The following is a 15,670-nucleotide window of genomic DNA, read 5'->3' as shown; positions in this document are numbered from 1 at the left end:
AGATTATAAACATCACATATTAAGATAAATATCCATTTGATATATAGTGTAAAAAATTCTCTACACAAACTTTATTACTATTAATGAATCGTGGGTCAGCTCCAAATTGTTATTAGTCAAATATATCTTCCACCACTTTGCTATAAAATTTAAGAAAGTAATAAAAGAAGTATTCAATTACACTGTTTACCAATCAGGATAATAGTGCATTCTTAATTCGAACAGCGGTGGGTGTGGGTAAAAGTGCATCACAAACTTGATAAAAGCAACGAGTGTTGTTGCCTAGAATAGGTAGTGGATGGAGTAGAAGGTAAGTGTGAATTGGTCACCAAAGCACTTTGTCTTATGCTCATGACAAGTTGGCTCTTTCTTATAAGTTGGTTTATTATTTAAAGGATAACTCCCAATGAGAGCACGTTTCTCTTTTCTTTTATATTTTTTTGTCTGTCTCTTGTACATTCTTTTTAGTATGAGAAATTTCCTCCAAGCTTCCATCCACACTGTGACTTCAGTTAAGTATGACCCTACCTCTACACTTTTGTATTCAGAACTAACTCTTATCGGTCGTGACCTAGACTATTTCATCTGTGACTTATCCAACTAGCACATATATATCTATCTAATAAGGTTTAGGCAAACAGAGACATCACTTTGACGTTTTTTTTTTTTCGTTTTTGGTCTCTTAATGAAATTTGAACATTGGTGTCTCGTAATTTTGGCTCACTTCATTGACAGTGAAAGTACACGTTGGAGTTGGGGTCATCGTGCCTAACTTGGGTTTGAAAGTTGATGACTTTGAACAAATTACACACACATTTGACACGAAACTGTTGTAAAGTTAGTTCCATGCAGTCGTAGACGCTACCACTTTAATGCAGGTCCACGGACTTTACTCAGAGGCGGATTCAAGATTTAAGTCAATAGGTCTGAAGGTAGTACTGTTGCGCGACTACTCTTTCGTCGCGATGAATCCACATTTGTTTTCTCATTGCCCTTTACTCATATGAAGGGTTAAGAAATTTCACAGTAGATGATGTAGCAATAAAAGGACACCACAAAGACATTTTGCATGCAATAAACTAGTGTATTCAAGTACTTTTTTAAGTGGACATCCACAAGATTGGAATAGACAGACACATTTGACATCCTCCCAGTTAAAAATTCATTGGATTGTTTTTTCAAGATTATAAAACTTATATCATATGCACAACAAATCCAACTGAGGATCTGTGTTAGTACAAATAACAAACCTACAAAATAAACTAACGAAATTACATTACATAAGCCTATAGTAAAAGAAAGCAAAAGATCATTTTCACTCTGCAACGGCAATATAAGGATCATACTTGCAAGCTGTTTGAAACGATTTCTATACGTGGAATCTGATAAATGTCGCTGGTAGATATGACTTAACAAAAGACAATACGATGTTTAATGATACCACGATTAACTTACTATCAAATTGCAATTCGATGTTACAGTTAAATAAAACTTAGGTTGAATACAAGAGAATGAGGAGGGGTGTGTCTTATCTTTGAAAGCCAATTCGGAATCATGCTGGAGCGATTAACTAGAGAGAATGTGTAACAAAACACAGATGATGGCTTTTCTATTTCTAGCAATTATAATCCACTCTCGCGTCCATCAGTAATCTCATAAATCATATCTTACTTTCCACTTGCCATTGCTGTTTACATTGAGAGTCCAGTTGTTTTCTCTAATCTGAAAGTAAGGAACCTAGGGAAAAAAAGAGAGAACAAAACAGTACTTCAACGTGCAGGGTAAAGATGTTATCGAGTATATACTATATGCAATGGACTCGAAAAAAAATGATTGTCAGATGAATCAGACCAACGAAATAGCAACAGAGGGGAAAATATATGAAAAACAATGAAGATTAGACCATACCACCAAAATGGAAATGGCTTGTCAAAACACAGCAGGAGAAGGTCCTTACTTCGTTAAAGCTTCCACAATTATCAGCAGAAGAATGTTGGACAATTTTAAGCAACTTAATTTTGTTGTTTGCTGGGTAATAAAAATGATACTAAGTTTCAGTCATTACAGTGGGGTTTTAGATTTCTTCATATTAGCTCTATAACACAACGGGAAAACTTGTGCACGCAACACAGCCAAAGTGCAGCCCCTACTCTCTAGCATCAGAACTATATTTTTTTCTTTGAAAAAGAAGCAGAGTATCAAAACTCTACACACTATATTATACTGAGTATCCATTTATGAGATTTGAAGGTACAAGACGATGTCGTGCATTTATGAATGAGAACTAGAGAAGCTCAAGTGACCATTTTCACAAGCCAAAACTCCACTTTTGTTTCAACAGTTATTGATTGGTGGAAGGTGGCAGATAGAGATGGAGAATATGCTACTTGCAGATCAGGAAAATGATTTACCTTTTCAATGACTTCATATCCAACCTTGAACCTCACATCTTGATCTTTTTTCACATCCATGACATTCCAAGTAAATTCAGCAGCACCACTTGTTTTTTTCTGGAAGTTTTCAAGTAAGCAAAGTATCAAGGTCTCTGTAAGACTATCACTTCAAAACCAAAGATTTAAGCAACATATCAAATGCCAATATATATCAGAATATCGATTAACGGCACCCCAATCCTGACTTAGTTAGGTTTATCTATACAGATCCTCTATATCTATGTTGCTCTATATATTCTAGCCAATTTCGTCCCAATATGCTCAGTCAAAGGAATAGATATACAACACTCCTTGATGCCAAAATTTGATTAGAATTTTGATCTTCAAGCCAACTTAAGCACATCCCTTCAGATTGAAGTAAATAAAACTTCATAACTATGAACGTGCCCTAAATGACAATGGAATTACTAATTCAAACCTTTTTTTCTAATAAAGGGGGATTATTCATTCACGGATTTAACTCAAAACGAAATTCCTTTAATTTGGTATTTGGGCTAGCCTATTGTAGATAGCTAGATATATCCTAATCCTTGCTCCAAAAGAATCAACATCATTTTTTAAACATCAACGGTTTCACTCATGTGTAGACCTTAAAAATTTTGAATAATTACCAACCTCTAGAAGTTTTTCGTCCACATCGTACTTGCCCTTGATATGAAAGTTCACTGAATTATCTGCTGTCACTGGAAATGCCTTTTTACCACGAACATTATACCAGAGCTTTTGACGCCTAAAATACTGCACTCCAACAGCAAGGCTGGCAAATTGCTACAAATTCAACAGCATGTCAATTTCCTGAGCTACTGAAACAAAATTTTCATTTACACCGGCTAATTCAAGCTGAATGTCATAATACGCTTATTGAGAGTTGGCCAATTAGGTATTGAACTCAAAAGATTTCGTTTATTCTTTTTTCGAGCTTAATCTTTGACAAGCCAAAAGATTTCATTTATGCTACTGACAATAAATTTTACATAATTAGAAAGAAAAAACAAAAATAAGAAGGATGAAAAGTTATAGCTTAAGAATAATTAAAAACATCGGGGAATACATTATGAAGGTTGACTCTTAAAGGGAAAATCATAACATTCAATTTGAACTGGGCGAAATATTTTTCATTTACTACCATCTGTTCTTTCCTTTCCCCTGTTCTTGGGGTGACGGGAATGGCAGTTAGTTTGATCGAATTACCCACAATGACGTTCATTTAGGCTTGTGCTAGAGAAGAACTTGTCTGCTCGCTACAAAGAATTACATGTTTATACTGCATTTACACCAGTTTTTCGAGGTAAGAAATAAGAAAAACATGAGATGATTTCATGAAACAACGCTTCATTTTAATGTATGAGATGAAACCTGGTTTATTCAGAATACTTTCTCTGGTGTCAAGCATGTAAGATAGTGGATGTCAAATCAGCTCCGTGAAGAACTTGACATGCTATGTTTCTGAGGTACACGAATAGATAGAATGCTAATAACTTGGCCCTAATTATTTGTTAGATCAGTCTATACATGCTTAGTTAGACTTCTTGGAGTGCTCGAATCTAAAAATGAACCTACATATACAAGCAACAAATTGTTGTAGAAAGGGCAGGAACATACATCAGGAAAGTATTGCCTTATCATAGCACTGAGATAAGTTGGAGCTCCAATTTTGGTGTCTAGTTCTGCATGACCCTGCCAATGAATGGAAATCAACATGATAAAGGCCAATAGGAAGCTCAAAAGACTTATAACCAGAGCTGGATCAGTAAAGCAACCAAAACAGCTCAAAATTACACATCAAGTTCTCTCCACTTGGTTTTATCTCACATCCAGGGAGGAATCCGCATATCTAAATATGTAGAAGAGTTGCAGCAAAATCAGTTTACCTTATACGAAGAGATAAAAATGTATAATCACCACCCTTTTTCCTTAAAAGAACACATACAATTTATTATTAATCAAAAGCTAGCTGGGTATGATTATATATGCCTCCTGCTCTACTTGAGCCCATTATTCAATGCCAATATACCCAGAAGTGGACAATGTTTGGAGATAATGATCAGCAAACCAACTGTACACTTGTATGAGAGTATGTGATTTCTATAACTTGGTACAGAAAATGAAGAGAAGCTGAACTGACTTCAAAAGCAGAATCCCAACTCCTCGTTATATACTGTTTCAAGCACTTAAACTGATCAGCCAGGCAAAAAGAAGGCATCTTTGACTACTAACTACTACTACCTAGAAAACCTCCTTGCATTTTTAATAAGTACTCCCTCCGTCCCAAATTATCCGTCCCAAATTTCCTAATTTGATTTCCCATTTTACTTGTCTTTTTTCATTAATCAAGAAGAGACAAAAAAATTTTCCATGTTTTACCCTTTGCATTAATTACTTTTTCTACAAATTAAAATGTAAACATCATTTAATAGGGTACTATGGTAAACTAGCCATGTTATTAATTATTTTTCTTAATCAATGTGCCATCTCAATTTGGGACGGTAATTTGGGACGGAGGGAGTACTTCCTCTGTTTCAATTTGTTTGTCATACTTCCGTTTTAGTATGTTTCAAAAAGAATGTCTCTTTCCTTTTATGGCAACACTTCAATTCGAACTTTCCACATGACATGTTTAACACAACATTAAATGATATTTTGGTATATTCGATATATATTTAGTCTAAGAACACAAGATTCATAAGTCTTATTTACTTTCTTAAGCCGTGTCAAGTCAAAATCAGACAAACAAAATTAAAACAGTGGAAGTAATTAGTATGATAGGAGAAAATTGGATTTCTGCAGAAGCAAGACTCTATCGCGCAAAAACTTCAAGAATGGCAACTCAATGATGCTCAAAACTCAGTCTTCTGACATGGATAAATAGTTCAACTAAATCAGCCAGGCATCACGAACTAGCAGAAAGCATACCCAAAAAACCCGCATGACATTTCCACTAAATGTTTCGGATGAGGGGGGAATAATTGAGGTTGTGAAGGGGAAACAAGAATTTATCAAGCAAAAGATTCAAGAAGAGCAACTTACTAATGCTCAAAACTGAGTCTTCTGACATGAGTAAATTCTTAAAACTCATTCTCCTCAGAATTCATATTAAGAGCAACTTACCAATCCTCAAAACTGAGTCTTTCGACATGGGCAGATTCTTAAAACTGAGTCTCCTCACAAAATTCCATAGAAAGAGCAACTTACTAATGCTCAAAATGGAGTCTTTTGACATGGGTAAATTCTTAAAACTCAATCTTGTCACAATATCTCATGGAGAAAACAACTTACTAATGCTCAAAACTAAGTCTTTTGACATGGGTAAATGCTTAAAACTCAATCTTCCCACAATATCTCATGGAAAAAACAACTTACTATATCTCAAAACTGAGTCTTCTGACACGGGTAAATTCTTAAAACTCAATCTCCTCACAAAATTTCATTGGAAAAACAACTTACTAATGCTCAAAACTGAGTCTTTTGACATGGGTAAATGCTTAAAACTCAATCTTCCCACAAGATTTCATGGAAAGAGCAACTTATTAATGCTCAAAACTGAGTCTTGTCACAAGATTTCATGGAAAGAGCAACTTACTAATTTTCAAGACTGAGTCTTTTGACAAAAGGTAAATGCTTCTTGTCACAAAATTGAAAGGAATAGGAAAAGGTAAATACCTGCAAGTGGGTGAAAGTGGTGAGGGGGAATTTCTCCTTGGCATGAATGACCAGACTCTTGGAATCCACTCCATAGCGAAGTGAGGTCTCCATTTTCTGCACAAGAATCCCCCACCCTTAACCCCCCAACAGGCTGAACCCTAGATAACTATGTATATGTATGCAAGTGTGCGTGTTGCTTCAGCCTGCAGGAATGGATAACCAGCTGCACCACTCTATTAAACACACCGATAAATTTCTAACTTTTTTGCCCCATACTCTTTTTGTTTTTAACTTACTAGTACCATACCAAGGTTCCTTGTTCACTTGGTACTTAAAGAGTTTTTATACATTAATAAATACTCACTTGAGTGAATATACCCAACATGTTATTTAGTACATACATATGATGCATCCATCTAAGGATTTATTATTTAATTTAAATACTGACCTAGTCAAAAGTATTTACCACGTTTGTTTCCAGTAAAGTTGACAAAATTTTGAATATTAGTATCTACTATAATGAAACATCATTGGAAATGAGTTTTACAATTTTTGTAAATCTCAAAAAGTTTCAAAATAAGCGTATATATCTGACTTGAAGCTTTGATATAAAGCTCGGTATAGTTGCACACCCTTTGATCTTACCATTAGGCCTCAGTTCAATTTTGAACGTTGAAACCAGATGCCAAATGAATATATTTATCTTAAAACCTTTCATAAGTTCCATTCCTTGGAGAAAAAAAAAAGGGTTTTAAATTTAAAGTAAAACTACTATCATTACCAGAAGTTTGATATTATAACATTCATTCAGCTTACTACTACTAAAATTCTACCAAAAGATCTAGAAATTTGGCAACCTTTGGGTTAACTACTCAACGTAAATATGAAAAACAGTTGTCTACAGCACTCATTTGATAGTCAAACAAGAAGCTTCGGCAGCGGGACAAGGCCAAAATGCTACAACTACAAAGTAATTCAGGTTCTCAACATGTAGCTGCATCGACTCAAATCTCAAATTGAACCCTAAGTCTTGTTGTTCACCTCACAACAAAAATTTGACCCTACATTGACTACAAGAACCATTATGTTGGTTTGATGGATCAAAGTTGCCTGCACTGAAATTATATCTCATCAATTGTTTCCAGAAGATCATCAACTTCCTGTCTCAAGGCTGTAATTCTTTGCTGGATTGGTGCAATACGGTTCTCAATATCCCGACCACCAGACTTCTTTTCATAACTATCTGCAACTGTGGTGTGTTTCACCATCAGCTTCTCTTGCAGCTCCTTCTCCTTTGCAACCAGCTCTTCAACCTTTCATAAAACAGCCGGAGAGTTTTAGTACCAATGGATTAAGAGGCACAAAGTTGTCATCATAAAATGAAATAACTCAAACTTGAAGTTTACTATGATAATGAGATCATTAGATGGAATGGGTTACGAGTGCTTCAATTTAGGTCATTTTTATCAAGATAACCATCCGCAAGAACAGAATAGATAGACACGAACCTTGGAATATGATGAAGCAGACAGTGTAGAAGACTGCAAAAATGACAGTAAAGGCTTCAAATCCTTTGAAAGCTCCTTCAACATATTATCAGCTGATTTACGAGCAGCTTTGCATGCTTGCACATCACCAGTCCTTGATAGATCTCGTAATGAAGCTTCAAGTTTATCGTGAATACTCAAACAACGGTTTATTATGCTCTGGATCTGCTGAAGAGCAGTCTGCACCTGAAAATACCGAAAGAAAATTTTTTAAATAACTTTCTGAACAATTGACACAAAAAGTAGTAATACCACTAGCTTACCTCATCCCACTGCAGTTTTGCGAGATAAGAAGGAGAGGACTTCGAAATTGTCAAGTCCGCATGCATATATATGATACACGCAACGAATAAGAAGAAAAATCCAGAAATTAACATCATTGGTTCCCTAAGCAGTGAAAGGTTGCTGAACCTGTAATAGACCTGTCACCAAAGCTTCATCTGTCAGTATCTATGTAAAACACAAGCCAAAACTGTTGCCGGAGACAAGCTCCTTGTTGATGATTCTAAAGAAACAATGAAGAAGAAAGGAAATAAGGCAAGGAAAGGACATGGAATGTTTCAGTTTCTACTGCTGAAACATATTGCTGGGACACGTGGAACTGTTATATCACTATTAGTAGGCTACTTTTATTGTATTCTAGAATAGGATGGAATAAGCGTATTTATGTCATTAGCTAGGAAAATATATCCGGCAACAAAAACAGAGAAAATGATGTGATCCAGGCCATACAGAGAACGTTGTACCGACAAGATGCAAGGCTTATTTTACGTAACTTTTAACTTATACTGGTGCTCTCCGACATGTTACATCATTGTGAGTAGCAATATGCCTATCAAAATTATAGGTCACATATCATAGTTGATATTAGGGAAATGATCCAACTGGTCTTGTCTTAAGCTCTGAATTCAAAGAGATAAGTTGCAATACGAGTCTTACAATTTGGGTCTGTCACAAAGCACATCTATAAGTGGTTCTTATTTAAAACTTGCATCATTCTTTCTTCAGGAAAATGAAAATATTTGTCCTAAATAACTTCATCCAGTACAAATATGCACAGGGTAGCATGTGAATAAACCATAGGCAAGCAAACATATGTTGAAATACTTGTTTTGACTGGAAACGACACACCATTTAAAGCCTACAGTCTGATATGTTAAATCTCCATTTCATAGAGGATATTACACCCATGTCTGTACCCATTGTAATTAGTGTGTTGTTGTATAATAGACCAACAGTCAAGATTTCGCCCGTCAGTAAAATCACCACTGTAATTTTCTTTTTGTGAAGAATCACCACTTTAATTTTCTTTCTAGTCTCTTCTTCTTACCTTTTCTCCCCGGGATTTTTCTTTTCTTCTTTTTTTTTTTTTTTGGTTAGGGGGATCCTCCTCCTTTAGTACCGAACTCTTTACTCTCTCGTTCAACTAGAAAGTTGAATTTTAGATCCAAAAGGCTTCTCCGGATGATCTAGTTCAGGCTTGCTCAAGTTCCACAGTTCAACCTTTCAGATTGATCCAAGTCTAATCCTTATACTGAGGCTCTGGCGAAACTGAACTATTCTACCTATACCCGGTTAACTCATGCCCAAAATGGGCTTGGCTTATCTAGGCTCGTATGAATGCTTCTCACATACAGTTTTTTCATCAGCATTGTAGGTGGTGGACTTATATACCTGAAAATATTGATTATGCTCAGGCACAGCATTGGTCTTTTCTAGAACAACAACTGGTCTGCCAATCATGTCCAAATGGGAAAATTTCGTCTGCAAATAAAACATAAAAAGTAATAGAAAGTTAGAGGAACAAAGGTTATCATACAAGAGGAACTTCAGAGGAGACGACTAAGATTTAATCATACCTCTCTCGACTCTTTGACAGGAAAAGGGACCGAGACAGAAATATCTTTTGAACCTTCTGGAAGAATAACCTACTCTCCACAAAACAATTCCATAATTATCTTGAAGAATTTTTCAAGAAAAAAAAAATTTAAGGCATTTACATGCAATTTGCAGATATCAAACATAAAGAACGACCCAAACAATTCCATACAATCAGACTATACCATAAGCCCTCTGTTGCACAAAATATATCATAATCTTGTAAAGACATCATATTTTAGATTCTTGTGATGACGCTAACTAACAACATGAAAGATATGGAACTAAAGCGTTTATTCAGATATTAGAGAACTATTACCTTCACAACAAGGTTTTCAACTACCACCTCATCCATTGGGCAACCAAAAGATATATTTAAGAAACGTTTTCCCTCTGCATGGAACAAATAGTCCTTGAGGGGCAGCCCATAGCCGATGGTAAAAGTAGTTTTCCAGCCACCAAACATCGGATACCTAGGTTCAATTTCTAGCAATGTCTGAAAACAGAGAGCATAGTGTTAAGCTAGAAAGAAGCCATGTGAAAGCTTCCGAAAGTATGTTTTCTAACCTTTGACGAGTCACCCCATATATTGGATGTCGATATATTGCCAATTTCATCTCTGTAATAAATGGAATGGGCTCTTGGAGGCAATTTGGCAACAAGATGTCTAAATGACGATGCACCTCGAAGATGTGGCCGGGCCTGGTACTCTAGCCTGTGATGTTAAAAGTGGGAAATTTCCTGGTCACATATTACCAGCTTAATAATTCTTGAACTTAATCAGAAAATATGATAGTACCTTGAAAACTCCCCAATGCTTCTGGCACCAGCATTGACAAGGTTGTAATGCTCTGTGATCTGAACATTTCCCCAATGAGAAATTTCTATCTCTCGCACCAACTCCTGGGCAACTGCGAATGGCTTATTGCTCACAAAGTGTACGGCTATCTGAGCGAATGAGAAAGGAGGACGGTTCTCATAAGGTCCATATTTAATTTCTGAACCAGAATATTTGGTGTTCTCTAACTTAGTATATGATTCGACTTTTGGTTCGGGTAATTTTACACCGAGTGTTTGGACATTAACCGCATAAGGAGAAAGATAGTAGGCACTCTCCTGGAACACAAGAAGCTGGATGTCAGCTTGAGTAATTTTCTCAGGAAATGGCTGTAGTGCATGAGTAAATGCAGTCCTGACTTCCAAATTCAGGCTCTGTCCCTTTGCCAGCTTCTTCGGTAAGGAGACAGAGTACCAAGTCAATGATGGTGGCATGTCTTCAGGTTTAACAACTTTAATCGGTAGGCTACTGGAAGAAGTTTTAGTTTTCCCTTTCCCTTCACTGGTTGTTGCCACTAAAAATGCTAAATCTTTTGCATGGTCATCTCCAAATGGTAACAAAACCTCCGAAATTGGATCATTATCAGGATTCTCTATCTGACAAACAAATAAGAAACAATACAAGCATCACTAGTAGCACTTAGGCCATTAGACTTTCCAAATTCTCACATACATTAACTGCTGCTCGATTAAAGTAAACAGACCATTAAATCCGTTATCCGTAGTTCGGAATATTCAAAAAAGTTGTCCAGAATCTCAATAAACACAAACAATAACTACTAACCTTCAAAGTCGTAGTCACACGCATTACTTGAGAGGTTAGGTCAATCTGCAATACAAGATACACGACAGCCAGAAGTGAGCACTACTGAATGAATAATAGCAATTTAGATCCAAGAGTCTAAAGTTACAGCTCAAATTTTCTCTTTCAAACGGCACCAAGATTCGAAATGACTGCTAACCAAGTGACGACCATGACAATCAAAGACAGTATCAAACCGTGCTGCAGCGCAAAACTAAACTTTTAGAAGATAATTACACAAAAAAAGGGCGAAGATTATCATCACTTGCATATGACCTCACATTCTATGCCTCATTCAACTTGCTGTAAGCTTGAGAACAAACACATATAAAATAAAAGCAAACAGCGTATCGGCGTCAAATTACTCTCCTCGTTAGAGCACTAGTTACACTATTATACAAAACAATTAAACAGTTACACCACCAATCCCAAAAAAGCTCTAATTTTTTTCAGAACTGTCAGCTCAGAATAGCAATTTTGTTGAGATTGATTGACTATATGACATATGAACATGAGACCTCACGGTTCTCAATCTACGTCATTGACCATTTTGCAATATTTGTAGCCTTAAATCATTCCAATACTATAATTCGCAAACGCTAATACTAAAATTTCCCCAAAAGGTTACACAACCAACAGCTTAGATCTTAATCGTATAACGCAATCCAACTCGCGTTAACATCAAATCAAACTAGAAACGTAAAAGTAGGTACCTTTCGATCAGCCTTGGTGATAACTAGATCGGAAAGTGCAGGTGACCATTGCGCTAATAAAATGAAAAACGAAAACAATAAATTCACACGAATCGTCGTCGTCGCCATTTTCTGATTTTTAGTTTATGCTACTGATCGGCGATCAATCGCCGGCGTTGAGCTCTACTGCTTACTGAAGTGAGACCGATCTGCGTTAAATATAAACCCCTCCTCTTAATACTTAGCATCCTCTTTTTACCCTATACTTCCATTTATGTCATATTTTTCCTCCTGCTAACTTTTTTATTAAAAACGAGCCGTAAATTTCTCTCTTTTTAAAAAATACTAGTACTAATAAAGAACAAATAATTTCATAATATAACCGATAGATTTCACCTTATTATTTATAACTGTGTGATCTATTATTTTTTGTAACTAGAATAATATACGTTGCATATGTCTTTTACCGATTTTTCATGTTTATTTCGTTTCGGTTGGAAAATCAACTCAAAGTTTTAACATTTCTTCTTTTCTTTTCTTTTCTTTTCTTTTCTATTATATAGAAGAGGTGGTTTCGGCCACCTCTTGCAATTACAAAAAAAAAAATAACTAATTCCACTTAATTACATATCACGTCTCAATATATGATAATTTTATTACAATGGTTTAAATATTTAATGTATTCTATTAATTAACTATAACTACATATTAGAAGTAAAAAAATATTTATTTAATTGTTTATCAAGTTCAAAACTAATTTGTTGCCACAAATCACAATAATTAATAATTTAAAATATTTAAAAGACATATAGAAATTTTATTGACTCTTACCTAAAAAATCCCTCTATTCCCACTTAATTACATACCATGCCCCAATATATAATAATTTCATTTTTTTCATCATAATGATTTAAATATTTAGTATATTCTATTAATTTATATTAATTAACTATAACTACATCTTAAATGTAAAATTTTTTTATTTATTTAATTAGCTATCTTGTTCAAAATTAATTTCTTACCACAAATCACAATAATTTGTTACCACGTATAAAAATTTTATTGACTCTCATTATTTTAGCAATACCACATAAATTGAGATTAAAAAAAAGTACTGCAAATCATAATAATTAAAATATTTAAAAGATATATAAAAATTTTAGTTAACTCTCAAAAGTGTATCGAAGCCATATAAATTGGGGCACAAGGAGTAAATATATTTTTTTATAATTACGCAAAAAATATTATAAATCACAATAATTAACAAGTTAAAATACTTTTTTAAAAATAGATAAAAGTTCTATTCAACTTTTAAAATTTTATCGGTGCAGCATAAATCATGACAAAATAAAAAATTGTCTTAATTAATTGTAACTAAATATTTAAAGTAAATCAATTTTATTATTTTAATTGACTTTTATATAGAAAATTAATCTTTTTATTTATTTATTTATTTATTTTAGTAAATTTAAATTTTAAAATTATTTTTATCTTATATAGAAATACTAATATTTAAACTGAACTTTAAATTTTTAATGTAAAAAATTAATAAATTTAATTTAATAAAATAAATTTCTAATGAATATTTTCTTAGAATTTGTGTTGGGTTAATATGTATCAAGTTAAAAAGAAATAAGAAAATATATAGTAAAATTTTATTATTGTGAAAGATAAATATAATGCACTATCCAATAATATTTAATAATATCATATTTTGCATATGCAAATATAGCATCCCGTATAAATTACAGAAACTAGCATCCTTACGACTATAATTACAATAAATAGCAATACTTTTTCAAAATTTCAACTTATAGCAAAAGGAGTAATATTTTACCCACTTCATAGTAATAGAAGAATGTGCATTTTTTAGTTGTGTATATGTATTTATGAGTAATACATATATATATTTGTATATGCATTTTTATAGCAACATTTTACTTAAATACAAATACAATTTGCTATTTTTTGTAATTATGAAACCGTTGCTATAAAAGTTATAATTAAGGCTACAGAGTTGCTATTTCTGAAATTTTCTCTTTAATTAATATACAATTTCGGTGAATTATCGATAATTACTATTGGATATGATAAAATTATATTAATTATATAGTAATAACACAATCAGTCGCTCTTAATTAATTATTATGAGTCATCTATGTATTAAGAAAATAAATAAAATTTAATGAAAAATAAAATAGACATAAAATGCAAAATTAACACTTAATGTTTTAAATTAAATTTTCTTCTTTCGAATGATGATTTTACTATATCACTCTTTATTATAAGTCATTTATGTATTAGAAAAATAAGAATAACAAAATGATATGTCAACATAAAATATTTGATTGACTATCAAAATTATATTAGTTCCACATAAATTGGGACGGGACAAAAGAAGATATAAAACAGCATATATTATTTGAAAATAAAATAAAAAGTACTGTAAATAACAATAATTGACAAAAAAAAAATTAAAAATTGATTGATTTCTGCTTCAACTGCTTCAGTCGTAATTTTACTATATCACCCCTAATTAATTATTATGGTCATTTAAGAATTGTGCCACATAAGTTGAGATAAAAAAATATTATAAATCACAATGACCAAAAATTTAAATTATTTAATAAATATAATTAGCTATCATCGATACAAAACTCTGGACAAGGAGAGTAGCATATATTATTCAAAAATTATATAAAAAGTATTATAAATTACAATTGTTAACAACTTAAAACATTTAAAAAAAAATAATGTGTTATATATTTTTAAAAAATTACATGAAAAATACTAGAAATCACAACAATCAACAACTTTAAAATTTTTAAAAATATAAAATATTTGGTTGGCTCTTGAAATTATATTAGTGTCACTGAAATTGGAATAGAAGAAAAGTATTATAAATCACGATAATTAAAAACTTAAATTGTTTTTAAAATACAATTGATTATTAATGCCACAAAAATTTGGACAAAAAAAGTAACGTATATTAATTTAAAAAATACATAAAAAAATTATAAATTACAATAATTAACAACTTAAATTATCTTAATATATATTAAAATAACATATATTGAACTCATGCTAGATTCCATATGAATCCTAGAAAACATATGCAATCCTTTTATTAAAATTTTTTATTTAAATATATCAAGATTGAAAAGATAAATGAATATCTTAATGTTTGGCCCATGTTGACACGGGTCATGCTTCTCTAGTCTATATAATAGAAGCACTGATTTTGATCAGTGCTTCATTAATTTACCATTTTACCCCTAATTGTTTCATAATTTACTATATTATCCCTAATTAATTATTATAAGTCATTTATATATTAGAATTAATAATATTTTCTTACAATATTACCCCTAATTAATTATTATAAGTCATTTATATATTAGAATTAATAATATTTAATTTAAAAAATAAATATTTATGATGTTTGTTTCAATTACTTCATCCGTGATTTTACTATATCATCCCTAATTAATTATTAGAAGTCATTTATGTATTAAAAAATTAATAATATTTAATTAAAAAATAGGTGACATGTCTGTTGCAGCTGTTTCAATCACAATTTTGCTACATATCGCTCATAGTTAATTATTATGAGTCATCTAAGTGTTAAAAATTTAATAATATTTTTTTAAAAATAAAATAGGCATAAAATGATAAATTAACTTTTGATGTATTAAATTAAGTTGACCTCCTTCAACTGTGATTTTACCGTATCACCCCTAATTAATTATTATAAGTCATTTATGTATTAAAAAAATCATAATATTTATTTAATTAATACTTTAGCTTTGACATGGCTGC

At 32.5% G+C, this 15,670-nt stretch overlaps 2 protein-coding genes across 2 annotated transcripts; both read right to left on the bottom strand.

Moving 5' to 3' along the window:
* Window positions 1–1,430: 1,430 nt before the first annotated feature.
* On the bottom strand, window positions 1,431–6,489 carry LOC107866770 (outer envelope pore protein 21B, chloroplastic). The gene is made up of 5 exons (XM_016712732.2): window positions 6,114–6,489; window positions 4,056–4,130; window positions 3,069–3,221; window positions 2,412–2,510; window positions 1,431–1,737 (listed from the first exon to the last, which is right to left on the bottom strand). Exons 1-5 carry the CDS (start codon window positions 6,204–6,206, stop codon window positions 1,654–1,656), a joined length of 504 nt encoding a protein of 167 aa, XP_016568218.1. The 5' UTR covers window positions 6,207–6,489; the 3' UTR covers window positions 1,431–1,653.
* Window positions 6,490–6,851: 362 nt separating this feature from the next.
* LOC107866771 (dolichyl-diphosphooligosaccharide--protein glycosyltransferase subunit 1A) lies at window positions 6,852–12,193 on the bottom strand. Its single transcript, XM_016712733.2, has 10 exons — window positions 11,873–12,193; window positions 11,142–11,186; window positions 10,320–10,954; window positions 10,088–10,235; window positions 9,840–10,016; window positions 9,502–9,570; window positions 9,317–9,406; window positions 7,906–8,064; window positions 7,604–7,828; window positions 6,852–7,408 (listed from the first exon to the last, which is right to left on the bottom strand). Exons 1-10 carry the CDS (start codon window positions 11,978–11,980, stop codon window positions 7,217–7,219), a joined length of 1,848 nt encoding a protein of 615 aa, XP_016568219.1. The 5' UTR covers window positions 11,981–12,193; the 3' UTR covers window positions 6,852–7,216.
* Window positions 12,194–15,670: the final 3,477 nt, after the last annotated feature.

This window comes from Capsicum annuum, chromosome 4 (genome assembly GCF_002878395.1).
Source record: "Capsicum annuum cultivar UCD-10X-F1 chromosome 4, UCD10Xv1.1, whole genome shotgun sequence".
In the NCBI taxonomy this organism is placed as follows: Eukaryota; Viridiplantae; Streptophyta; class Magnoliopsida; order Solanales; family Solanaceae; genus Capsicum; species Capsicum annuum.
Note: the sequence above shows the minus strand (reverse complement) of the source record. Positions and strands in the feature narration are given on the sequence as shown.

Coding starts and splice junctions, on each gene's coding strand:
- LOC107866771 (XM_016712733.2), bottom strand. CDS start 11,980: ATGGCGACGACGACGATTCGTGTGAATTTATTGTTTTCGTTTTTCATT. Junction 10,017..10,087: donor TATGGGGTGACTCGTCAAAG/GTTAGAAAACAT, acceptor CTCTGTTTTCAG/ACATTGCTAGAAATTGAACC. Junction 9,407..9,501: donor CTGTCAAAGAGTCGAGAGAG/GTATGATTAAAT, acceptor TTTTATTTGCAG/ACGAAATTTTCCCATTTGGA.
- LOC107866770 (XM_016712732.2), bottom strand. CDS start 6,206: ATGGAGACCTCACTTCGCTATGGAGTGGATTCCAAGAGTCTGGTCATT. Junction 4,131..6,113: donor CCACTTTCACCCACTTGCAG/GTATTTACCTTT, acceptor ATTCATTGGCAG/GGTCATGCAGAACTAGACAC. Junction 2,511..3,068: donor TGGACGAAAAACTTCTAGAG/GTTGGTAATTAT, acceptor GAAAACTTCCAG/AAAAAAACAAGTGGTGCTGC.